The sequence below is a fragment of the Gorilla gorilla genome, chromosome 8, assembly GCF_029281585.2.
Source record: "Gorilla gorilla gorilla isolate KB3781 chromosome 8, NHGRI_mGorGor1-v2.1_pri, whole genome shotgun sequence".
Classification (NCBI taxonomy): Eukaryota; Metazoa; Chordata; class Mammalia; order Primates; family Hominidae; genus Gorilla; species Gorilla gorilla.
This window is the reverse complement of record NC_073232.2, coordinates 104,525,382-104,551,079: the sequence shown is the minus strand read 5'-3', so window position 1 is coordinate 104,551,079 and position 25,698 is coordinate 104,525,382. Positions and strand designations below refer to the sequence as shown.

Sequence of the window (25,698 nt, the reverse complement as noted above, 5' to 3'; positions counted from 1 at the left end):
AACTTATTCAATTCTATTGAAATTTGAGTGCTTACAGTGTGCCGTGATTTAAATCTTTTTATTTTTATCTAACTGCAGAGCGGTAGAGCATTATAATTCTGGCTACTACAGGTCATCCCAATGAAAGACTGATTATTTTGGGTATATAATTATATAAATAGTGAGTTCTGTCTGCTTTTTCCTTTTCATTTCTTCTTGGCTTCTCTCTTCTTTTTCCTTCCTGAAATTGTTCCTTGAAATTCCACTTTTTTTTTTTTTTTTTTTTTTTGAGACAGAGCCTAGCTCTGTCGCCCAGGCTGGAATGCAGTGGCAAGATCTCGGCTTGGCTCACTGCAGCCCCCGCCTCCCGGGTTCAAGTGATTCTCCTGCCTCAGCCTCTTGAGTAGCTGGGATTACAGGCGCCTGCTACCACGCCCAGCTAATTTTTGTATTTTTAGTTGAGATGGGGTTTCACTGTGTTGGCCAGGCTGGTTTTGAACTCCTCATATTGTGATCTGCCTGTCTGCGTCCCAAAGTGCTGGGATTACAAGCATGAGCCGCTGAAATTCCACTTTTGAGTCCTTGCATTTGGAATATTGTATATACCTGATAGTCTCATTGAAGGAAGATAATCATACTACCAGTCTTCTTGCTTATTGTTTCGGCCTCTAAAAAGTCCTTTTTGTTTGTTTTTTTGTTTTCTGACACGGAGTTTCTCTCTCTTGTTGCCCAGGCTGGAGTGCAATGGCACGATCTTGGCTCATTGCAACCTCTCCCTCCTGGGTTCAAGCAATTCTCATGCCTCAGCCTCCCAAGTAGGTGGGATTACAGGCATGTGCCACCACGCCCAGCTAATTTTTGTATTTTTGGTAGAGATGGAGTTTCACCATGTTGGCCAGGCTGGTCTCAAATTCCTGACCTCAGGTAATCTGCCTGCATCGGCCTCCCAGAATGCTGGGATTATAGACGTGAGCCATTGTGCCTGGCCTAATATGCAGTAAATTAAGACGGTTCAGTCAGAATTTCCAAAATGTCTACATCACAGAATTTTTTTTTAAATAACAGCTTTATTACTGTCAAACGTTAGTGCTAACAAAATTTTTCCAAGTATGCTCAGGGCTGTTTCACTCTTTCTTCACTTATTCCACATGTTTACTGGGAACTTTAATATGCCAAGAATTAAAGATAAAAAGATTAAGTGAGTCATAGTCTCTGACTACAAGAAGCTAGTGATCTAGTTAATAGATGATGATTATATAATGAGGTAAATGCAATGACAGAGCCATATGCTAGGAATTATGGGAGGACAAACAAAGGAGTCAAAAAAAGCTCTCAGGCTGGCAGTGGCTCCTGCCCTGTAATCTCAGCACTTTAGGAGGCTGAGGCTGGTGAATCATTTGGGGTCAGGAGTTCGAGACCAGCCTGGCCAACATGGTGAAACCCCGTCTCTGCTGAAAATACAAAAAATTAGCCAGGCATGATGGTGTACACCTGTGGTCTCAGCTACTTGGGAGGCTGAGGCATGAGAATGGCTTGAACCTGGGAGGTGGAGGTTGCAGTGAGCTGAGATCCCCCAACTGCACTCCAGCCTGGGCAACAGAGTGAGACTCTGCCTTAAAAAAAAAAAAAAGAAAGAAAAAAAAGGGCTTTCAGAAAAGGGAGGCCAGACACATTGCCCAACTTCCTTAAAATTTGGAAAGACCCAAGAAGAGATTCCTCAAAGGACACATAGGCTATAGGGCTGCAAATAGCTAAGATTTATTTGTAAATAGCAAGTTTCTTCTACATACTTATCAGATTCTTGAAAACTATTAACATTAAGGATGTAGCTTGGTAAACCCTTTCTCCAGGACAGCATCTGGTTAATTTGTGTATGAATATGCAGAAGTTCAAAATAGCATTCTACCACAAAGGAGTCTGACTTTAAAGACTTCTAAAATGTGTAGGCTTGAATCTTTACCCTGGTATTCAACTTGGGGGATTTGTAGGGAAATATTACCATTATCTGTTGAGCTAGACAAGCAAATATTCACTTTCTAGCATACTCAGGCTACAAAATAATCTAGTTTCTTCCTATTACCATTTATTTATAGAATACTTATACAGCTCATAAAGCATTTTTCCCACATATTTTTGCTCATCAGAACCTCACCAAGGTATTCTTTTGAGCCTTGGTTAGGATACCCTATCCTACTTCAACATATCCCAGGTCCTTTCTCCTCTTGTTAAGCCAACAACAGGACTATCAAATATTTTTGGAAGTAAATAATAGCAGAACATTAATGACCAATATTGGCTATGTGCCCAGTACTGTTTTAAGCACTTAACATGTTTTTTTGTTGTTGTTTGTTTTGAGACAGAGTCTCGCTCTATCGCTCAGGCTGGAGTGTAGTGGTGTGATCTCGGCTCACTTCAACCTCTGCCTCCTGGGTTCAAGCAATTCTCCTGCCTCAGCCTTGTGAGTAGCTGGGACTACAGGCATGTGCCACCACACCCAGCTAATGTTTGTATTTTTAGTAGAGATGGAGTTTCACCATGTTGGCCAGAGTGGTCTGGATCTCTTGACCTCGTGACCTGCCAGCCTCGGCCTCCCAAAGTGCTGGTATTACAGGCGTGAGCCACTGTGCCTGGCTGCGTGGTGATTAAACATAGATTAACATGTTTTATCTCATTTCTTCCTCGCAAAAGCCTATAAAAGTAAATACTATTATTATCCCATTTACAAATGAGAAAACTGAGGCACAAAGATATCACATACAAAGTGTCTGAGTCAAAATTAAAGCGCAGGCAATTCAGAGCCTTAAAACCATTCTGTCTTTCTGTCTCCAGGTTGAGAATTATTCCTAGTTAGCAATTCTCATTTCTCCTATTGTCTTACCATTATCTTATCTTTCTACTCAGCCTAGTATGTGGTGTGTGTATGTACATGAAAGAGAAATGGGCTGGGTATGGTGGTGCATGCCTGTAATTCCAGCACTTTGGGAGGCCGATGGGGGCAGATTGCTTGAGCCCAGGAGATTTAGACCAGCCTGAGCAACATGGCAAAACCCTGTCTCTACAAAAAATACCAAAATTAGCAGGGCATGGTGGCATATGCCTGTGGTCCCAGCTACTCAGGAGGCTGAGGTAGAAGGATCACTTGAGCCTGGAAGGTCCAGACTATTAGCCAAGATCGTGCCACTGTACTCCAGCCTGGGTGACAGAGTGAGACCCTGTCTCAAAACAAAAAAAAAAGGAAAAAAGAAATGTACCTTGTCATATTGTTTCTTATTCATTAAGCTGAATTCCACAATAACAAAGGAAAGCAAAAGCATGAATAATTCCAAAGCACTTTTTCAGTCTATAATTTTAAATACCTCTCCCAGACCTATTAAAGGACTCAAAAAATCTGTTTTACTTCAGTTTGTTTCCCTATTTTGGGGAAACAGTTTACTTAAGTGAAAAACTTGAATAATTTGCCTAGAAAAGTAATTAAAGTATGACCTTTAAGTATAGCTATCTGAAGGTTATTAAATGGACTCAATATGCAAAAATTAATTATATTCCCCAAGTTTCATAGAAACATTTATTGCCTAAAAAATAAGATATGAACATAAATAAATATATAAACATAAATACAGGTTTAAGAATTAAAAAAAGAAAATAGCCAGGTGTGTTGGCATGTGCCTTAAGTCCTAGTATTTGAGAGGATGTGGTAGGAGGATCGCTTGAACCCAGGAGGTGGAGGCTACAGATGTACTCCAGCCTGAGTGACAAAGTGAGACCCTGTCTCAAAAAGGAAGGGAAAAAGAGTACATAGAGATTACTTTTTCTGGACGCAACTATCACCAGAATATATTAAGACTTTCTGAGGCCGGGTGTGGTGGCTCATGCCACACACAAAGTCCCAGCACTTTGGGAGGCTGAGGAGGGTGGATCACTGGAGGTTGGGAGTTCGAGACCAGCCTGACCAACATGCCGAAATCCCATTTCTGCTAAAAATACAAAAAATTAGCCGGGCGTGGTGGCGCGTGCCTGTAATCCCAGCTACTTGGGAGGCTGAGGCAGGAGAATCTCTTGAACCCGGGAGGTGGAGGTTATGGTGAGCCGAGATCGTGCCATTGCACTCCAGCTTGGACGAGCGAAACTCTGTCTCCAAAAAGAAAAAAAGTATTTACTGTACTTTACTTTATGACATTTAAAGTACCCTAAAGTATCATTATTAGAATGGTACTGGCTTTATTTTAAAGTAAAATTTTTTAACCTTCTAAATACCAAATATTTTAATAAATGTGGATGCTTTCCATTTTAGATGCTTTATTAACATGTTCACCTCTTAAATGGGGTAACATTTAAATGGAAGATTAGGTTAAAGACTTTGGTTCTTTTCTCCCTGGAATGCTTACATAACACATAATTTGTGTGTAGTTGGCCTTCTTCAAGGATACTTGATTTGTATTAACTGAATTTAGGCTGGGCGCAGTGGCTCACACCTGTAATCCTAGCACTTTGGGAGGCTGAGGTGGGCAGATCACTTGAGTCAGGAGTTCGAGACCAGCCTGGCCAATGTGGTGAAATCCTGTCTCTACTAAAAATACAAAAATTAGCCGGGCATCATGGCGCGCACCCATAATCCCAGCTACTCAGGAGGCTGAGGCAGGAGAATTGCTTGAACCTGGGAGGCAGAGGTTGCAGTAAGCCAAGATCATGCCACTGCACTCCAGCCTGGGTGACAGAGTGAGACTCCGTCTCAAAAAAAAAAAAAATAAAAAAAAAAAGGACTGAATTTAATATTTAGTTTCCTCATCTGTAAAAAAAGATATTGTAATATCTGCTTCATAGGACAGTTATAAAAATTAAATGAGGTAATCCAATGAGATACTCATCAGCACAGGGTCTGGCACATATTAATTATCTATTATATGGTAGCTATGACTTAATCAGTTCTACGAGGCTTGTTATGAAAAACAGTATACACATCCATTTTCCTCTCCCCAGAGGCAGATTGGCAGCTTTTGAAAAATAAACCAGCATTACTTTGTCAGGGATAGGTTTAGCATGAAAGCAGTTTGGGCGTAAGCCTGTTCAAATTAAAAAATGATAAAGCTTTAAAAGTGGTTAAGACAGCTGCACCTGTAATCCCAGCACTTTGGGAGGCCAAGGTGGGTGGATCCTGAGGTCAGGAGTTCAAGACCAGCTTGGCCAAGATGGTGAAACCCCATCTCTACTAAAAATACAAAAATTCACTGGACGTCGTGGCAGGTACCTGTAATCCCAGCTACTCGGGAGGCTGAGGCAGAGAATTGCTTGAACCTGGGAGGCACAGGTTGCAGTGAGCCATTATTGCACCACTTTACTCCAGCCTGGGTGACAGATCGAGACTCTGTCTCAAAAAAAAAAAAAAAAAAAAAGTGGTTAAGATAGTTTTGGCTTTTGAATACAATATTCTATCATGTTTATTTTGGTTATTTAATCCAATTTTATTATTTGTCTCATTTTAATTTAAGTCTCTTTTTATCTGGAATTAGAGTTGTACAATAAACTTGAGATTCAAGGGGTTTTTTGTTTTTGTTTTACCATTTTCCTTCCACTAGAAGAGAGGGGTTTGGAAACTAAGAAATAGATAATGAGCTTCTATTTCTCTGGTCCCAGACCATGAACTTGGAGTGAATTTCTTTGGTACTTACCAGGTTCCCTGTTTTAAAATATACGAACATGTACATTGGTGACCTTTCCAGTGATGGCCAGGGAGTGACAATGAAGAGCTATAGTCTGTAGCTCTTAATCTGTGTGTACACTGGGCAGGGCATCATCTGTTGGTTTCTGAAAGGAGGAGGAGCCCTAGAAAGCGGCGAGCCCAAATTGACACAGCTGTTGTTTTATTGATTTTATTGCTATAGGATGATTTGCATAAAAGCTGCTGCTTAGTTCCTAAATTCAAGGATCAAGGGGATAACAGGGGGCCACAGCAGAAGCGTTCACGTCGCGGCCCCTGTCAGATTCTGGTGAATCTGCGAATTCTGCTGTATATCTCCTTACCCAACCACCCAAGTCAAACAGCAATTGAAATGAACAGCAGCAGGGCAGGCTTATAGGTATCTTTTATGGCCCAGTGATGCTTCTAGGGAGATGCTGTAGCATGTCATTCTTAAAATGTGCCCTGGTCATAAATGGGATCAGCTGGGCCTCTGAAGAACACAGTATATCACTGTAAGACAGGAATCCATGGGATTAAAAAAACAACTCATCAGAAGCAGTGGGAGACAGAAGAAGATGCTGTTTGTGGGTAATATGGTTAATAATTGCTTATAGGTTCCTGGAGAAATATTAAAGACATCTTTAGAAATGTAAAAGGTGCATGTTGTGATGATAGATGGCATTAGTTATTTGACTGGCAGTAGGGTTACCTTGGGAGTTTTACTACTGTCTGGTTTAGGTTTAATTCCTGGGTTCCTTCATTGGCTCCCGAATGGAGCAGCTGAAGTCAAGCCGCAGTCAGTGGAGCCGCTGAAGTCAAGCCGCAGTCAGTGGAGCCGCTGAAGTCAAGACTTTGCCTTCCTTCAGCTCAAAAAATTGAGGACGCGGTGGCTCATGTCTGCAATCCCAGCACTTTGGGAGGCCAAGCACTTTGGGTGAATCACCTGAGTTCAGGAGTTCAAGACTAGCCTGGCCAACATGGTGAAACCTCGTCTGTACTAAAAATACAAAAATTAGCCAGGCATGGTGGCAGGCTCCTGTAATCCCAGCTACACCTCTAAAAAAAAAAAAAAAAAAATATGTGTATATATATATATATCTCGTCTCTTATGTCTTGTACCTAAGGTTAGATGATTTACCAGAAGTGTCATAGTTCTGTTAAAGTCTTAGAAATACCTTTTAAAAATAACAGCTTAAAGGCTGGGCGCGGTGGCTCACGCCTGTAATGTCAGCCCTTTGGGAGGCCGAAGTGGGTAGATCATGAGGTCCGGAGATCGAGACCATTCTGGCTAACACGGTGAAACCCTGTCTCTACTAAAAATACAAAAAATTAGCTGGGCGTTGTGGCACGTGCCTGTAATCCCAGCTACTGGGGAGGCTGAGGCAGGAGAATTGCTTGAACCTGGGAGGCAGAGGTTGCAGTGAGCCAAGATGGCGCCACTGCACTCCAGCCTGGGCGACAGAGCTAGACTCCATCTCAAAAAAAAAAAAGCTTAAAAATAAAAAATTTAAACAAGATAAGAAAAAATAAAAATAATAGATTTATTGAGATATAATTCACATATCATGAAGTTAACTCTTAAAATATACAATGTAGCGGTTTTTAGTATAATGACTAAATTGTGTGTCAGTCATTATGATCTAATTCTAGAACATTTTTATCACCCCAAAAAGAAAAAAAATCAAACTCACTAGCAGTCAATCTGCATTTTGCCCTGATTTCCCAGCCTTAGGCAATGACCAATCTACTTCCTATTTCTATAGATAATATGTCTGTTCTGGACCTTACGTATAAATGAAATATCATATGTAATTTTTTGTGATTGTCTTCTTTCACTTAGTGTTTTTAAGGTTCATCCATGTTGTAGCATGTATCAACACTTCATTTAATTTTTAAAATTTTTATATTTTTAATTTTATAATTTATAATTTTTGGGGGTGCATACTAGATATATTTATTTATAGTACTTCATTTATTTTTACTGCTGAATGTTATTGCATTATATGCATGTGCCAAAATTTGTTTATCCATTTATCAGTTGATAGGCATTTGGGTAGTTTCCAGTTTGGGGAAATTATAAATAACATTGTTTTATAAAGTTGTTATAAGCATCAGTGTATATGGATCCATAGGTTTTTGTGTGGACATATGTTTTTATTTGTCTTGGGTAAATACTTGGGAGTGGGACTGCTAGGTTGTGTGCTTAAGTATATGTTTAACTTTATAAGAAACAGCCAAACTGTTTTTCCAAAGTGGCTGTGCCATTTTGCATTCCTACTAGGAATTTATGAGAATTCTGGTTGTTCTGCATCCTAGTCAGCATTTGGAGTTGTCAGGGTGTGTGTTTGTTTTTTTATCCATTCTAGTAAATGAGTAGTTCTTTCTTAGTTTAAAGTAAAAGTCTTGCAAGATGAATTCATCGAAAGAACAATTTAAATGTGAGGTAAGCATTTACTGAATGTCTGTTATATGCCAGGCCCTCTGCTCGATAATGGGAATGCAGAGAAATAGACACATTTCTGCTCCCATGAGACTTACAGTTTATTGAGGGTGACAGGCATGTAAAGAAGTAATTACAATATACTTAGTTCTAATTACCTAGAATCAGTCTGGGATGGGGAAGGAGAGTTGATACCTGGAAGAAGAAAATAATATTAGGAGCTACATGTACTTTTGCATAAAGTTCTAAGATAGGTTTTGATAGCAAAGGTTAAGCTCCCCCTTTATTGTTATACCTAATAAATCAATGCCCAGTAAACTTCTTGAGATAATATTCTGCTGGCTAACAACCCAATGATTTGGGGTGACATCAACTAATCGCTTTCAAAAGTCACATATGCACACTAACCAGGGAAAGGGGCAACTTTAATTTTTGTTGGTTTTTGTTTGTTTGTTTGTTTGTTTGTTTTTGAGACAGTGTCTTGTTCTGTTGCCCAGACTGGAGTGCGGTGGCACCACCTTGACTCACTGTAGCGTCTGCCTCCCGGGTTCCAGTGATTCTCCTGCCTCAGCCTCCCAGGTAGCTGGGCTTACAGGCACATGCCACTATGCCCGGCTAATTTTTATATTTTTAGTAGAGACGGGGTTTCACCATGTTGGCCAGGCTGGTCTTGAACTGCTGACCTCAGGTGATCTGCCCGCCTTAGCCTCCCAAAGTGCTAGGATTACAGGTGTGACCACTGTGCCCGGCCTAATTTTTGTACTTTTTTGATGCCTTCTCTTCTGACCGTCATAGTCATTGCTTTCCCTTTCTATATCCTTCCTGGGTTGGCCTCATTTCTGCCTTTTCCCTAGCACACTGCTAAGCTGTATAATCACTCCTTTTTATTTTCAATATTTTCTTTTAGTCAGACACCATTGACTGGAAAAATCACTCCTTTTTAAATTGCATATGTACTTAACTATGAACTGTTTACCACAGTCAGCAATGGCAGCAGGTGGCATTTGTACTTTTTATACAGTTGACCACTGTAGCATTTACCCTGCTGAATCCAGCTTCAAAATGTAGGGTCATGTCAGGTAATTCTGAGAGCCATGTTTCTCTGTGTATGATATACTAAGCCTCTTATCTGACCTGCCTGGCTAAAACCAGAAGAGCTGTGAAGAAACATTAGGAATAGGGAGAACATGAAAAGACTTGGCAAAAATGTGCTTCAAGTTGAGTCATGTTTATCTAATTTTTGAGCATCCTTCAGAGCAGGTGATACTATCCTTGGTTTTTTTTTAACTTCTTCAGAACCTTAGCTTGGTTTCCTGTTACACAGTAAGTAAAAACACAATCTGATAAAAAGGTTTAAGTAAGTGGAATTAGTCATCCTCAGGAAGAAAAAGATGAGAAATCTATAATTTCTCTGTATGCCCTAATCTTTTTTTTTTTTTTTTTTGAGACGGAGTTTCACTCTTGTCGCCCAGGCTGGAGTGCAGTGGTGTGATCTTGGCTCACCTCAACCTCTGCCTCCCGGGTTTAAGCAATTCTCCTGCCTCAGCCTCCCAAGTAGCTGGGATTACAGGCATGCGCCACCACGCCTGGCTAATTTTGTATTTCTTAGTAGAGACAGGGTTTCTCCATGTTGGTCAGGCTGGTCTCGAACTCCCGACCTCAGGTGATCCGCCCGCCTCGGCCTCCCAAAGTGCTGGGATTACAGGCGTGAGCCACCGTGCCCGGCCTGTATGCCCTAATCTTATACTGGGCTATTTTGAGGGTTCTTGAGAATTTATTGCATGGAAGACTGTTTAACAACAATTTTAAAGAATATTAAAATTCACAGTAGATGCTGATAATTTTCCCCCAAGGACAGAAAAGGGAGAAAAGTTTCAACTTCATTAGGACTTTAGGTTAGATATAAGGAGCATTTGCTTGCCATTGAGTGACTGAAGGAGAATATAGAATTAGGTTTTCCAGAGGGCTACAAATATAATAGTCTCATTTTGGATGATTAAAATATACCATTGAATGAAGAGAGTGAGTGGAGGCAGGATTGGAGATGTTGGCATTTTAAAATAATTCTCTCTCTCTCTCTCTCTCTCTGTGTGTGTGTTTGGAGAAAAATAGGTTCATATATTATGTAATGAATATCTGTTTAAAAACAGATAAGGCATATTCATTGCTCTTAAACTGTTTATAGTGCAGAAGGGACCTGAGATATTTCCCAATAACATATACTGAGTAGAAAATAAGAGCAGCAGGATGGAAATTTAGAAGCAGCTAGTTTTGTGAGTTTGTCCTTTTTTTTTTTTTTTTTGAGATGGAGTCTCTGTCACCCAGGCTGGAGTACGGTGGCGTGATCTCGGTTCACTGCAACCTCCGCCTCCCAGGTTCAAGCGATTCTCCTGCTTCAGCCTCCCGAGTAGTTGGGACTACAGGCGCGTGCCACCACACCCAGCTAATTTTTTATTATAGACGGGGTTTCACCGTGTTAGCCAGGATGGTCTCGAACTCCTGACCTCTTGATCTACTTGATCCAGCCTGCCAAAGTGCTGGGATTATAGGCATAAGCCACCGCGCCCGGCCTTTTTTTTTTTTTTTTTTTTTTTTTGAGATGGAGTTTAACTTTTGTTGCCCAGGCTGGAGTGCAATGGCATGATCTCGGCTCACCGCAACCTCCACCTCCTGGGTTCAAGAGATTCTCCTGCCTCAGCCTCCTGAGTAGCTGGGATTACAGGCATGCGCTACCATGCCTGACTAATTTTGGATTTTTTGTAGAGACGGGGTTTCTCCATGTTGGTCAGGCTGGTCTCAAACTCCCTACCTCAGGTGATCCGCCTGCCTCAGCCTCCCAAAGTGCTGGGATTACAGGCGTGAGCCACTGCGCCCTGCCAGTTAGTCGTTTCTTATGTGTTAGATGCATTTAACTTCGGAATGTTTTATCCATATATATGTTGCAGTCATGTGATAAATAGAAAACTCTTCCTTAGGAATTCCTCTAAAAAGTTTTTCTGTTTTCAGTGACCACATTTATCTTTTCCTAGCTCTTTCAGACATCTACCATCCTTTTGATTTTTGGTCCTGTCTGTGTCCCTTTCTTCCCAACTAAGCCTCCATTGTTCATGGATCACACTGCAGCTAGTTAGTGTAGAAGCGTTAGAACATTACTGATATGGACTTGAGAGTCACAGACCTAGTTTTATGTCCTTATTTCTGATCAGTTCTGTGACTGAGCAGTTACATAAACCTTTGTGAGCCTCAGTTTTCCTCAGTGAAATGGAGATAATACCTACTCTGCAGCGTTGTGGTGAGGAAGGAGATAGAACTTTAAACCATTTAGTCCAGTGCCTAGCACATGGTTAATTTTATCATTTGGTTCCAGAGCTACTTTTATCCCCAGATGCTGTTGGCCCTTTCAGCTTTCCACTTTGTATGTCTAGCAGAGAAAATGTCTAGGTATAAGCTAGAAAGGGTAGCAAGGGGTTCTGGATTCCTCTTCCAAGAAAAGGGCAGGTGAATGGGATAGGGCTGTTAAAGGCGGACCTGGGATTGTATAGAGGTAGATCAAACTACTTCTTGAGGTTAATTAGTTGTCAGTTGAGCAAAGGTCATTGACCAAGGGCAAGTGAGGGTCAAGTTGCTTGTGTTGCAGGGTGGGGTCAAAGAAACCTGTCTCTGGATTGTGACAGATTAAGTTAAAGGGAGTGTTTGTAAAAAGGATGTAAGGCTAGAGAGAATAGGAGGAAGTCAAGGAAGCAGTACAATGAGAATCCTTAAGAGCACGGTCTGGATTTGACTGGGTTTGAGCCCTGGCTCTGCCACTCACCATCCCCATAACCTTGAGACAGTTATTTATTCTCTCCAAGACTTAATTTTTATTTTGTTTTTGTTTTATTTGAGATGGAGTCTCACTGTGTCACCCAGGGTGGAGTGCAATGGCGTGGTCTCGGCTCACTGCAGCCTCCGCCTCCTGGGTTCAAGCGATTCTCCTACTTCAGCCTCCCAAGTAGCTGGGGCTATAGGCATGTGCCACCACACTGGCTAATTTTTGTAGTTTTAGTAGAGATGGTGTTTCACTGTGTTGGCCAGGCTGGTCTCGAACTCCCGACATTGCAATCTGCCCACCTCGGCCTCCCAAAGTGCTGGGATTACAGGAGTGAGCCACTGCGCCCAGCGACTTGTTTAATTTATAAAATGGGACGAAAGCTACCTACTTAATAGGGCTGTGAGATAATGCATATAGCAGACTTAGAACAGTGACAGGCACATGTTAAATACTTGAAAAATTTATTACTATTAAATCCAGCTGAGGGAAGAAAGAGAGGACTAATGCAGTGGAGGTGAGCTGTTCTGTGTACAGCTGACAACATCTTCATTGGTTATCTTCAAAGAAAAAGAGTCAATAATGGGCAGCATTATTTATAGATGTTCTAATACTTCTTGTTGTGTTTGCTTGTTAAAAACAAATAATGATGCTTTCCTGTTTCTCTATATTGGGAAACAAAACTTATAAAAAAAGGTCTAACAGGTTAGTTGCCACTTGTAACTTTTGTCATTGAATGATAAATTGTGGCCTAGTTTTCTGTATACATAATTTCTGTTGATGAATTCCACTGTAGATTTTTCTGTTTTTTTCTATCCTTTTTGTTCTGTTTTTGCAGACTTCCTGGTTAATCACTTATTTCAGCAACGTTTACTACTTCTAAAACAAAAAGGATGAATGGTATGCATCAAATATAAGTTGATGAGGCATGGATGGAATTAATTTTAATGAGAACTCTCAGAGGCCTGAAGTTTGTTTAATTAAGCCTGTACAAATTCTGTCATGCCTTTCACATGTCATATGTTTTCATCTCTTGAGCATTAAGTGAACCCTGTTAGGTTAGTATCTGTGAACTGCTAGGTTTAAAAATTTATTTTTCAGTACTCTTGAGATAGCATCACAGAAATCTTTTTGTGTTCTCCCTAATATTATGGTAGCTACCATGGTACAGATGCCTATATGTTCTGTATTTAGTACTGAAGAAACCATGAAGAGAGAATTATCCCCCACCCTTTTTTTTTTTGAGATGGGGTCTCACTCTGTTGCCCAGGCTGTAGTGCAGTGGTGTGATCTAGGCTCACTGCAACCTCCACTTCCCAGGTTCAAGTGATTCTCCTGCCTCAGCCTCTGAAGTAGCTGGGATTACAGGCACCTGCCACCATGCCTGGCTAATTTTTTTTTTTTTTTTTGGGACGGAGTCTCGCTCTATCGCCCAGGCTGAGTGCAGTGCCATGAGCTCGGCTCACTGCAACCTCCGCCTCCCCAGTTCAAGCGATTCTCCTGCCTCAGCCTCCCGAGTAGTTGGGACTACAGGCGTGTGCCACCATGCCTGGCTGATTTTTTGTATTTTTAGTAGAGACGGGGTTTCACTATGTTAGCCAGGATGGTCTCGATCTCCTGACCTCGTGATCCACCCGCCTTGACCTCCTGAAGTGTTGGGATTACAGGTGTGAGCCACTGCACCTGGAAAATTATCCCATTTTATAGATGAAGATAACCAAGGCTTAGAAGCATATTCAAAGTGACATGCCAGTAAGTGGGAGAGCCAAAATTTGAAAATTGGATTTTGATTTTAAAATCTGTGCTTTTAAAAACTAGGCCACCAACTCTTTCTCTAATACTCAGTAAATCAGAAGACTGCAAAACTGACCCTCTGCAAGGTAGCCAGGCTTGTTTATTGCCTGCTGCTCACACTAGTCCCTGCCCTCACTTTACTGTCTAATTTTACTGAACAGAATCATGGGTGTAAAGGCTTAACTTGAATCATCCAATTTAGTGGCTCTAGCCAGTTATAGAATTTATTTTGTTTTAAATTATGATTAAGTAGGTTTGAGCTGGAACCCAGGAATCTGTGTTTTAATCGGCTCTACTTGTGATTTTTGACAGTCTGACAGGTTTGGGAACCATTTCAATTTAGTTACATGAATCCCTCCTCCCAAAATCCTGTTTTATTTTCCTGACAGGTAGTCATCTAATGTCTGATATCCATTTGTGATAGGAACTCACTGTTACATTAAAACATTGTAATGTGCAGTTAGTTACAGTGCTGTTTTTCTATAGAAGTAACCATGGATTTAAATAATTTCTTTGGCCAGATTTTTATACTCCTTAGGTTTTGGCATTGAGGGCTCTTGAATCTTCTCTGAACCTTGCCTTCTTCATGTGTAAAATGGGTATATTGTTATCTACCTTGAGGGATTATCAATAATTAAATGAAAAAATAAACTGTCCTGTCTGGAAAGATTCTTGAATGCCTTCAAATAGCCTTTTCTTATAGTTCCCTTACCATGTCAGTCTATTCTGAAACACTCTCATGTCTTCAGAGTTCTAGTTAGAAGTGTGGATGTGATAGAGGGCTCCTAGATAATTCATTTTGGGATTGTTAGTGCCAGAAATAGGTTATCATTTTGCCTCCTCATCAGCATACTTCTTTACCTCTGGCTTTTTCTTTGGACAAAGTATATGATAGACACCTCTTATGGGTACAGATAAGCCTGCATTTCTGGAAATTCAGCTTTACTCCTTAGAGTTTCCACTAATAACTTGAACCCAAAGCAAAACAAATGATCTGCAGCAAGACTTTAAAAGAAAAGACCTTCTTAGATTGTATAGAGACCAAAGTAGACAACCAAAGAAAATATTCCATGTCTCTTTCCTATCCAAGGGGAGAGATAGGTAATGGGTGAGTGTTGTCCATAGAAGAGGATAAATGATCAAGTGCAAGGCTGGAAAAGACTGCTCAAGACCCTGAAAATAATCTCTCATCACTGTAGTTTGAATTGGTTTGGTTGTTGAGTTGTATGCTTATCTTGCTTATCTTAACCAAAGCAAACTTGATCTGTTCTTTAGTATTAACTTAGTTTTGTGTGTGTGTGTGTGTGTGTGTGTGTGTGTGTGTGTTTTGAGACAGTCTCGCTCTGTCGCCCAGGCTGGAGTGCAGTGGCGCGATCTCGGCTCACTGCAAGCTCCACCTCCCAGGTTCACGCCATTCTCCTGCCTTAGCCTCCCTAGTAGTTGGGACTACAGGTGCCCACCCCCATGCCCGGCTAATTTTTTGTATATTTTTTAGTAGAGACCGGGTTTCACCATGTTAGCCAGGATGGTCTCGATCTCCTGACCTTGTGATCTGCCCGCCTCAGCCTCCCAAAGTGCTGGGTTTACAGGCGTGAGCCACCGCGCCTGGCTCTTTAGTATTAACTTAGAACATGAGCTGTGTTTCCCTTGAGGCTCAGAGTACTAAGAAGAGTTTGTAGGTGATAGTTTCCTGAAGGCTTGAGTGAAATGTGGTGAAATGATACTTTTTTCTTTACTTAGTTTGTATTAGAGTTCTAGTTTCAAAATGTTTTTGAATCTAACATCTTGAAAATACTCCTTTGGGTTAAGGTTTCTTTGTGTGAGTGCTTTTCAAAAGGTAATTTTCGTACTTTGGACACATTAAAAATTCTTTTTCCTTTTTGCCATTATCTTCATGAATACAACTTAGACCACATTTTTATTTTTAAATTTTGAGATGGAGTCTTGCTATGTCGCCAGGCTGGAGTGCAGTGGTGTGATCTCGGCTCACAGCAACCTCTGCCTCCCGGGTCCAAGCAATTCGCTGCCTCAGCTTCCTGAGTAGCTGGGATTACAGGCATGCACCAGCATGCCCAGCTAATTTTTGTATTTTCGGTAGAGACAGGGTTTCACCATGTTGGCTAGGATGATCTCAGTCTCCTGACCTCATGATCTGCCTACCTCGGCCTCCCAAAGTACTGGGATTACAGGTGTGAGCCACTGTGCCTGGCCACATTTTTATTTTTAAAAAGTGTATCCAATATATGTAACTTACTGGTCAGAAATGTTAAAGGTAGGCCGGGCGCGGTGTCTCACGCCTGTAATCCCTGTACTTTGGGAGGCCGAGGCCGGTGGATCACGAGGTCAGGAGATCAAGATCATCCTGTCTAACACGGTGAAGCCCCATCTCTACTAAAAATACAAAAAATTAGCTGGGCATGGTGGCGGGTGCCTGTAGTCCTAGCTACTCGGAAGGCTGAGGCAGGAGAATGGCGTGAACCCGGGAGGCGGAGCTTGCAGTGAGCCAAGATTGTGCCACTGCACTCCAGCCTGGGCAACAGAGCCAGACTCTGTCTTAAAAAAAAGAAAAAAAAAAAGAAATGTTAGATATCCAATACATTTTCATTGAAATTATAGTCACCCTTTGGTTTTTCAGGAAAATGATTCCATTTGAGTTCTTAACTGTGGTCTTTATCGTTTGCACTCAGGAATTCCAGACCAGCCTGGGCAACATAGTGAGACCCCATCTCTTAAAAAAAATTTTTTTTTAATTAGCTGGGCATGGTGGCAAGTGTCCTAGCTACTAGGGAGGCTGAGGTGGGAGGATTGCTTGAGCTCAGGAGATCGGGACTGAAGTGAGCCATGATTGCACCACTGTACTTCAACCTCGGCAACAAAGCAAGACCTTGTCTCAAAAAAAAAAAAATTGTGGTCTTTCTCTGGGGTGGGGTGGGGGGAACATCTCTGTTCGTTTGACAATAAGGTTATTGGGTGGAGGGTAGAGAGCAAAACCAATTAACTTGACTCATCCTTTTAAATTTACTATTTTAGTTCCTTTGCGAGAAAGTCACTCTGAATTACATTGCATTATAGAATATTAGGGAAAATGATGCAATTTAATTAATTATGGAGACTTGTATTAAACTTAATGTTACCAAGTCATTGTTCTTTTTTTTTTTGAGATGGAGTCTTGCTCTGTCATCCAGGCTGGAATGCAGTGGCATGACCTCAGCTCACTGCAACCTCTGCCTTCCAGGTTCAAGTGATTCTCCTGCCTCAGCCTCCCAAGTAGCTGGGATTACAGGTGCACACCACCATACCTGGCTAATTTTTGTATTTTTAGTAGAGGCGAGGTTCCACCTTGTTGGCCAGGCTGGTCTCGAACTCCTGACCTCAAGTGATCTGCCCACCTTGGCCTCTCAAAGTGCTGGGATTACAGGTGTGACAAGTCATTATTCTTAATGAAAAGAGCAGGATCAGCGCGGTAGCTCACGTCTGTAATCCCAGCACTTTGGTAGGCCAAGGCAAGAGGATTGCTTGAGCCTAGACATTCGAGACCAGCCTGGGAAACATAGCGAGACCCCATCTCTACAAAGTTAATAAATAAATAAATAAAAAGAAGGAGTGTATGCTGTTGGGGCTCTCTGTAACTTTCATTCATGTCATCAATCCACAGCAGGAAGCAAATGATATGGTGTTAATTTTATGAAGTAATTTTATGTATTGTCTTGTTTTTGTTTTTGTTTTTAGGACCGGAGTAGGCCCTATGATACTTTTAACTTGCACTCGTTGGAGAACTCCTTAATGGATATGATAAGGACTGATCATGAGCCTCTGAAAGGTAAACACTACCCTCCCAGTGGCCCACCAATGAGTTTCGCTGATATAATGTGGAGGAATCATTTTGCAGGTTAGGAATATTCATATGTCCATTTCTTGCTTGGTGTTTTAAGCAAAAATCAGCTTTTTAATAATTTTGATTTTTCTGGTTTGTTTTTTGTTTGCTTGTTTTTGTTTTGCTTCTGTAAAGCATTGTGGAATGTATTTAAAGTTGATTTTTTTTAACCTGGGTTCAGCTACCTATAATAATCAAGGTGGATTGTTATCAGTCATGTCTGGCAGGAGCATGAATTGGGTAGCTGAGGGTAGTCACATTATGAGTTAATAGCATGAGACCAGCAGCCAGGTTTTCTGGGCTTTGTGCATTTGGAATCCTCAGCTGAACCTGGATAATTCATTTAAGTCCATGTATATATACTGCAAGGAGCTGTGAGAGTTAGTAAAGCAGTCTCCAAAAATTGCTCCAGAAAACTGCATATAAAGGACTTCTATTTTATTAAAGCATAATCACCTTCCTAGTATAGGAAGTATCACCACACAGGCTTAGGGGCAGCTAGTGACCCTTTGCAGTCTCTGAGGCCAAATCACAAGAAAAATATCTTAAAGTATATAAATGTTTTGGGTTAAATATAAGGCAGAAAGTCTCAAAGTTAGCAATATTAGGACTTCCTGTTTTTATAGCCTGTGTAAATTCAGGATAGATGTTGGTGTTTAATTCATAATTACAGATAGTTCTTTTTATGGGTTATAGGACTTTTTAGATACCTTATGATATTTAAAAATACTGTAATGCAAATTACCTATGGAAATATCCATTATACTTGGGTTAAGATCTAAATTTCCGAAAACTGTGAAGAGGTAGCCATGGGGATGCCCATCTTGTATGAACCATTATGTCTTTCAAAATTGTGAGAAATTCAATCCCCTCCGGTTCTCTCTAGGCCCATATTATAGTGTGAATGACTGTGAACACCTGATGCTCATTTCCTCAAGCCACACCAGAAATCTCTTTCATCATTTTCTTGTCACACTCATGATTTTCTTCTGCTTTCCTCATTTTCCAGTGAAAAGAAAGTAGTCAATAGGTTATAAAGAAAATAAGGGGTTTTTGGGGAAAGCGAGTTTATTTTATTTATTTATTATTTTTTATTTTTTATTTTTTTGAGACGGTGGAATACAGTGGCACAATCTTGGCTCACTGAAACTTCCTCCTCCTAGGTTCAAATGATTATTCTGCCTCAACCTTCCAAGTAGCTGGGATTACAGGTGCCCGCCACCTCACCCTGCTGGTGTTTGTATTTTTAATAGAGATGGGATTTCATCATGTTGGCCAGGCTGTTCTCAGACTCCTGACCTCTAGTGATCTGCCCACCTCAGCCTCCCAAAGTGCTGGGAGTGCCACCGCACCCGGCTGATACTTGCATTTTAAGGAAAATATTTAAAAAAGTTTTTGACTTTAAAAAGTAGAGAAAATTATAAGAACAAAAAGGTAACTAAAAAATAAAAGAATGATTGTGATGGTGTATTCTTCGTCTAATTCTCATATGATAAGCATTATCCATGCTTCTATCAGATCTTTGTAATTTATTGCTAGGCCTTGACTTTAGACTCTTAGGTTGTTTCCAGTTTTTCCTCCATTATTAGGTAATGCTGCCATGGATGAGTTCTTGCACATAGCTTTTCCTTAAGGTAAATTAATAGTGAGAGTCTTTGGGTCAAAAGAGATAAATATTTAGGTGGATTGAGCTTTAAGAGAAGGATGGTAGGCTAGAGGACCTGCCATGTGGCTTCTGTATGAGTCTGTTCAGAAGCACTTCCCTCTACTATCTGGTTTTTCCTCCTTCTTTTTTTTTTTTTTTTGAGATGGAGTTTCGCTCTTGTTGCCCAGGCTGGAGTGCAATGGTGTGATCTCGGCTTACCACAACGTCTGCCTCGTGGGTTCAAGCGATTCTTCTGCCTCAGCTTCCTGAGTAGCTGGGTTTACAGGCATGTGCCACTACACCCAGCTAATTTTGTATTTTTAGTAGAGACAGAGTTTCTCCGTGTTGGTCAGGATGGTCTCAAACTCCTGACCTTAGGTGATCCACCTGCCTCGGCCTCCCAAAGTGCTGAGATTACAGGTGTGAGCCACTGCGCCCAGTCTCCTCCTACTTTCAATATCCTTTACTCCCACTTGAACATGGGAAACACTATTTTGAGGGTCTCAAAACTCAAGTACAGGGTAACTGGATTTTGTTTGTTGGTTTTTTTGAGACAAAGTCTTGCTCTTGTCGCCCAGGCTGGAGTGCAATGGCGTGATGTTGGCTCACTGCAACCTCTGCCTCCCAGATTCAAGTGATTCTCCTGCCTCAGCCTCCTGAGCAGCTGGGATTACAGGCACCTGCCACCACTACCAGCTAATTTTTGTATTTTTAGTAGAGACGGGGTGTCACCATGTTGGCCAGGCTGGTCTCGAACTTCTGACCTCAGGCGATTGCCTGCCTTGGCCTCCTAAAGTGCTGGGATTACAGGCCTGTGCCACCCTGCCTGGCCCCAGAGTAACTGGTTTTTGTATGTTTGTTTGTTTTGGTGTTTTTTTTTTCCTAGAGCTTAATTTCCTTTGTTTTTCAGAAAAAAATGCATTTTTACTCATTATAAGAAATCCAAATAGTATGTAAAAGGACGAAAAGGAAAGAAAAAAGAAAAAAAAAATCACTAGAGGCAGGGCGTGGTGATTGCTTGAACCAGGGAGTTGGAGGTTGCAGTGACCGAGATTGCGCCACTGTACTGCAGCCTGGCGACAGAGCGAGAGACTCTGTCTCAAAAAAAAAAAAAAATCACTAGAGACTCTCTACCTAGAGGTAACAAAGGTTATTATTTTTATTAACATCCTTCCAGATATTTTATATTCTCCATATAGGAGATGAAATTTCAACTCAGTCTTTCTGACTTTGCAGTCAGTGAAACCTGGGTGTGAATTCTGTCTCTGGCTGCCTATTAATCTGGATAAATTAACCTCTTCAAAGCCTCAGTGTTCTTATTGCTAAAATAAATTCCCTACTTCATAGAGTGAGTACGAAGATCAAATAAAGTCCCTGGCACTAGAAACTGCTAAAATGTTATCCACAATTTTTTGCTGGAAGTAGTATGGTATCCTTACAGTACTGACTTCTTTCCAACTAGACTGCAGCTAAATGTTGAAATTTTTCAGGTGCAAGTTGTCAAAATTTTATATTTTTCATAAGTAGTGATTATTGAAGGATAAACGTCTTACCATTTTCAAAGCCACTTAAAGGAGAAAGGAAAATAATTTTTTGGTTATTTTGGTTTTCCAATTGTAAATCTGAATGATGTAAACAATATATAATGAAATAGGATATCTAGTACTTTAAGATGTACTTGAAGAACATGGTAAAAATATGTTCACAATAATATTTTATTTTAGAAATGTATTCAGTAAAAAATCTCTTTATTCAACTATCCTCTTGATTCAGGGGAAAAAAGGATTAGCATGGGAGATAACAGAATAGGAAGTTTAGGAGATAATGAGACTTCTGTTTTAGTAAAGTAAATAAGCTTTAATAGTTTTTTGGTCATGTATTCAGTTGACCAGCCTTGAAAATATTTGTAGGAAATTTTAAAAGTTTCTCTATTTCATCCCCCATGATAAAAATTATATACAAGAAAAGCTGAATTGAACTTTCTTCACAGCACACTGAAAAATATCTTCTATAGCATTAATCAGATCACAGAATGCATATTTAAACAAAAATTGGACTAATTATTTATTTATTTATTTATTTATTTATTTTTCTGAGACGGAGTCTGGCTCTGTCGCCAGGCTGGAGTGCAGTGGCGGGATCTCAGCTCATTGCAACCTCCGCCTCCCTGGTTCAAGCAATTCTCCTGCCTCAACCTCCTGAGTAGCTAGGATTACAGGCATGTACCATTACACCCGGCTAATTTTTGTATTTTTTAATAGAGACGGGTTTCACCATGTTGGCCAGGCTGGTCTTGAACTCCTGACCTCGTAATCTGCCAGGCTTAGCCTCCCAAAGTGCTGGGATTACAGGCATGAGCCACTGCGCCCAGCCGGACTAATTTATTTATTTATTTATTTATTTATTTATTTATTTATTGCTTTTTAAAGATCCCAAACTACGTGCTTGGCTGTAACGGAATAAGGTAATAATCTCCTGGGGTTTTTTTTTTTTTTTTTTTTTTAACTATGTCTTACATATACTTTTCCTTTCGTTTGAGAGAATGCCTCAGAGATGAGAAAGGAGGCTTTTGAAGAGGGTAATGCTCTAATGACAGCTGTTTCTTATTTTATTTATTTATTTTTTTTTGAGACAGGTTCTTGCTCTTTCACCCAGGCTGGAGTGCAGTGGCACAATCTTGGCTCACTGCAGCCTTGACCTCCCAGGCTCAAGCAGTCTTCCTGCCTCAGCTCCCTAAGTAGCTGGTACTAGAGGCACAGGCACCATGCCTGGCTGATTTTTTCTATTTGCTGTAGAGACAAGGTTTCACCATGTTGCCCAGGCTGGTCTTGAACTCCTGAGCTCAAGCAATCCTTCCACCTCAGCCTCCCAAAGTGCTAAGATTATAGGCATGAGCCACTGGCCCTGGCCCTGTTTCTTATTTCTTTTTCTAAGTACAGAAATCCCTGGGTTGGCAGATGTAGTAGGAGGGAGCAATTGTTCTCTGTTCTCATTTCTAGTGGATTGAAGGAAAATGCAACTCTCTTCATAACTATGAGGATTAAGGGGATTAATGGTGTTGAGAGAGGTGGGGTAAGAGATAACGAAAAAGATTCATCCCTATTATCTTCTTTATAGCTGTTCCTTGACTTTCTACCTATGATGCAGGTTCACTAAGCTCCTATGGAACCACTCTGAAAACTCATGGTCATCAGGTCAGGTTTGATTAATCATATTCTCCCAACTCTAGAAGGATAGTAAGGAAATACCAACTATAGCACATTGAGCAGAGAAGTAAGATCGTATACCCTAACTGGGGAAGCCCAGTATAGCAGGCATCTTGGCAAAAACAGGGAGGAGTTACTTTTTCTTCATCCCATGCAATGTCCCTCTTACAGCAGAAAAATAGTCCTGGCTGACTATCTGGGGTTCGTGCCTAGTAAAACATTTTTATGTATTTGAATTTTCTCTTCCCTCACCATTCATGGAACTGAGATTTGAAAAATGAAAAGAACAGGTGTCAGTTGAGAACTGTTATTGAAAGCTTTGCTTTTCAAAAGTATGCTGAGAGTGTCTAGAGAAAAATAGCTTATCTTTCAGTAATAGTGCTTTAAAGCAGATAATGCCACCCCTTTGGTGTTAAAATGGAAGAGATAATGCCACCCCTTTGGTGTTATAGAGGCATTTTTCTTTATTCATCACAATTTAAATTTAGTATTGTAGAGCCTTTCACAAAATTTGTCCCCTCTTATGGAATTTTGAGGTCTTCTTATTTTAGAAAAATATGCCTTCATTACATTTTATTTGCTTGTTTGTTCCAGAAAAATATATTGTCTCTTTATTTACTTCTGTGGCTTGAATTATTGCTCAGTTCTATTTTTGTGTTATTTCCCTTGATAGCCCATATCTGTTTATCTTGTTTGAAAGTTAGCAGATTACACAAACTGTTAGGGGGCAGGTTCTAAGTCAGCAAGAAGTGATGGTTCTTGTTTTGTACATGCTTGGGGGCAGAGACAGTAAGTAGAAACTGAGTGATTTGTATAAGTACCCTCCCATTAATTTGTGTAATCATCCTTTAAGCATAGCATTTAAATTACCTGAGTTTTTAGCGGCCAGGCATGGTGGCTCACGCCTATAATCCCAGCACTTTGGGAGGCTGAGGCGGGCAGATCGCTTGAGGTCAGGACTTCAAGACCAGCCTGGCCTACATGGTGAAACTCTGCCTCTACTAAAAATACGAAAATTAGCCAGGTATGGTGGCAGGCGCCTGTAGTCCCAGCTACTCAGGAGGCTGAGGCAGGAGAATCGCTTGAACCCACGAGGTGGAGCTTGCTTTGAGCCAAGATTGTGCCACTGCACTCCAGCCTGGTGACAGAGCGAGACTCCATCTAAAAAAAAAAAAAAAAAAAAAAATCACCTGAGTTTTAAAAGATAAAGATGATGATGATTATTATTATTTTGAGACAGGGTCTTGCTGTGTAAGCCAGGCTGGAATGCAGTGGTGCGATCTCAGCTCACTGCAGTCTTCACCTCCCGGGCTCAAGCTCTCCTCCCACCTCAGCCTCGTGAGTAGCTGGAACTGTAGATGCATGCCACCATACCCACCTATTTTTTTTTGTATTTTTTTTTTTTTGTAGAGACGGGGTTTCGCCATGTTGCTCAGGCTGGTCTCTAACTCCTGAGCTCAAGCGATCCGCCCACCTCTGCCTCCCAAAGTGCCTGGATTACAGGTGTGAACCAGTGCACACCAGGCTGGGAATTGTGATTTAATTGTTCTCGAGTACAGTCTTTATTAAATGAGGAAACAGAGGCACAAAATATTTAACAACTTGCCAAAAATTACCCGCTATTAGTATGTGAATAAACTAGGATTTGACCTCAGGTCTAAGCTCACAGGTTTTGATTATTGGTTATTTGGAACATATTTAGAATATTATAGTATCAAAGTTTTATCATTTCCTTAAAACAGATTAAAAAACAGTTTACTGTATTTTTACATATCACAGTATTACATTTTTAAGATACTTTTCTAAAGCAATGTCTCTCTAACTTTATAGAGAAAGTTAGTGGGAAATAAAACCCAGTAGAATATGCATTTTACCTGGTAAGTCTTTCTGAAACGTGGCACTAACATTCTGTTACATGAAGCTTTCTGAAGTACTTGCCTTTTTCGAGCAAAGGGAGTGATTAGAGGAAGGTACAGCAGTTGTTCCCTATCTCATAACATATTATAGAAGTAAAGAGATGACTTTCGTAATCAATTATGAATTAATGCAAATTTCAGTTTTTATTTTGGACTCATAAAAGCATGAGTTTAGTTGGATTCTGAAACTTTGAATCATGATAGACATAGTTTTTTTTTATAACTAGTGTTTTAAATATGAATGTGAATTGAGCTTATGGGACTGTGATTTTAACAGAACGAATAACCATATGTAACCCTATTCTCCAACCTCTCCCTTCATCCCCTCTCACCCCTATTTATCAGATCCTGTGCAGTGGGGAAAGTGGGACACAGTCTCAGTTTTCCACAGCATCATTTAACTTAGTAAAACCAAGTATGCCTTCCAGTTTTTGAAATCTTATATTTTACACTATACTTAAAAGACAGCTAGCTGACAAGAACAATTTAAAAATAGCAGACCATGGACAGGTGATGAAATGTCACGCTGGCAACACCAGACTACATTATACAAAAATCACCAGATGTCACGCACTTGATTCTATTTTCACAGCTGATTAAACAGCAGTATTTGTTGGAAAAAAGGAAGAAAAAAGAAATGGCCTCTTCTGAATTTGGAATCAGTTTTTCTTTTGCTGTTATATATTTTATTTTCCTCCAAAATTCCTTAATAACTGTAAAACTTAAGATATACAATATATTAAGTTAAAAAATTATGAAATAATTTCAATTTTGGAAAAGAAACCTTTACACATATACACTCCCTAACGTGGAAGACTGTAAATCAAAACGTTAACAGTGCTTATCCTTGGTGAGCTTGTTTTCTCCATTTTTTTGCATTATGTGATTTTTCTCCAATGAAAATATATTGCATTTTATAATCTAAAAATTACTTTTGGAAGAGGTAAAGAAACCAGCTTAAAGATGCTGTGAATGATTTTACTTTAAAAAATTACATTATTAGTTGGGGGAAAATTAGATTATATTTAGATAATTGATTCTGATGGATGTGGCCTTCTCGACCCAGAGTTTGTTTTCTTTTCTTTTCTTTTTGAGACAGAGTCTTGCTCTATCTCCAGGCTGGGGTGCTGTGACACGATCTTGGCTCACTGCAACCTCCACCTCCCAGGTTTAAGCGATTCTCCTGCCTTAGCCTCCCGAGTAGCGGGGACTACAGGTGCATGCCACCACACCCAGCTAACTTTTTTGTATTTTTAGTAGAGATGGGGTTTCACCATGTTGGCCAGGATGGTCTCTATCTCTTGACCTCTTGATCCGACTGCCTCGGCCTCCCAAAGTGTTGGGATTACAGGCGTGAGC

The 25,698-nt window shown here is 40.5% G+C and overlaps 1 protein-coding gene across 15 annotated transcripts in view; it reads left to right on the top strand.

The window, feature by feature from the left end:
* Nucleotides 1–25,698, top strand: part of CPEB3 (cytoplasmic polyadenylation element binding protein 3) — a 243,816-nt gene that overhangs the window by 81,020 nt on the left and 137,098 nt on the right. For 8 of the 15 annotated variants that reach the window (XM_055352478.2, XM_055352479.2, XM_019035034.4 and 5 more), the window contains one exon: nt 17,428–17,587. In XM_055352478.2, coding sequence (XP_055208453.1) covers nt 17,428–17,587 — 160 coding nt within the window. The remainder of the gene's footprint in view (nt 1–17,427; nt 17,588–25,698) is intronic. The other 7 variants (XM_055352482.2, XM_019035038.4, XM_055352480.2 and 4 more) reach the window with 1 other exon arrangement.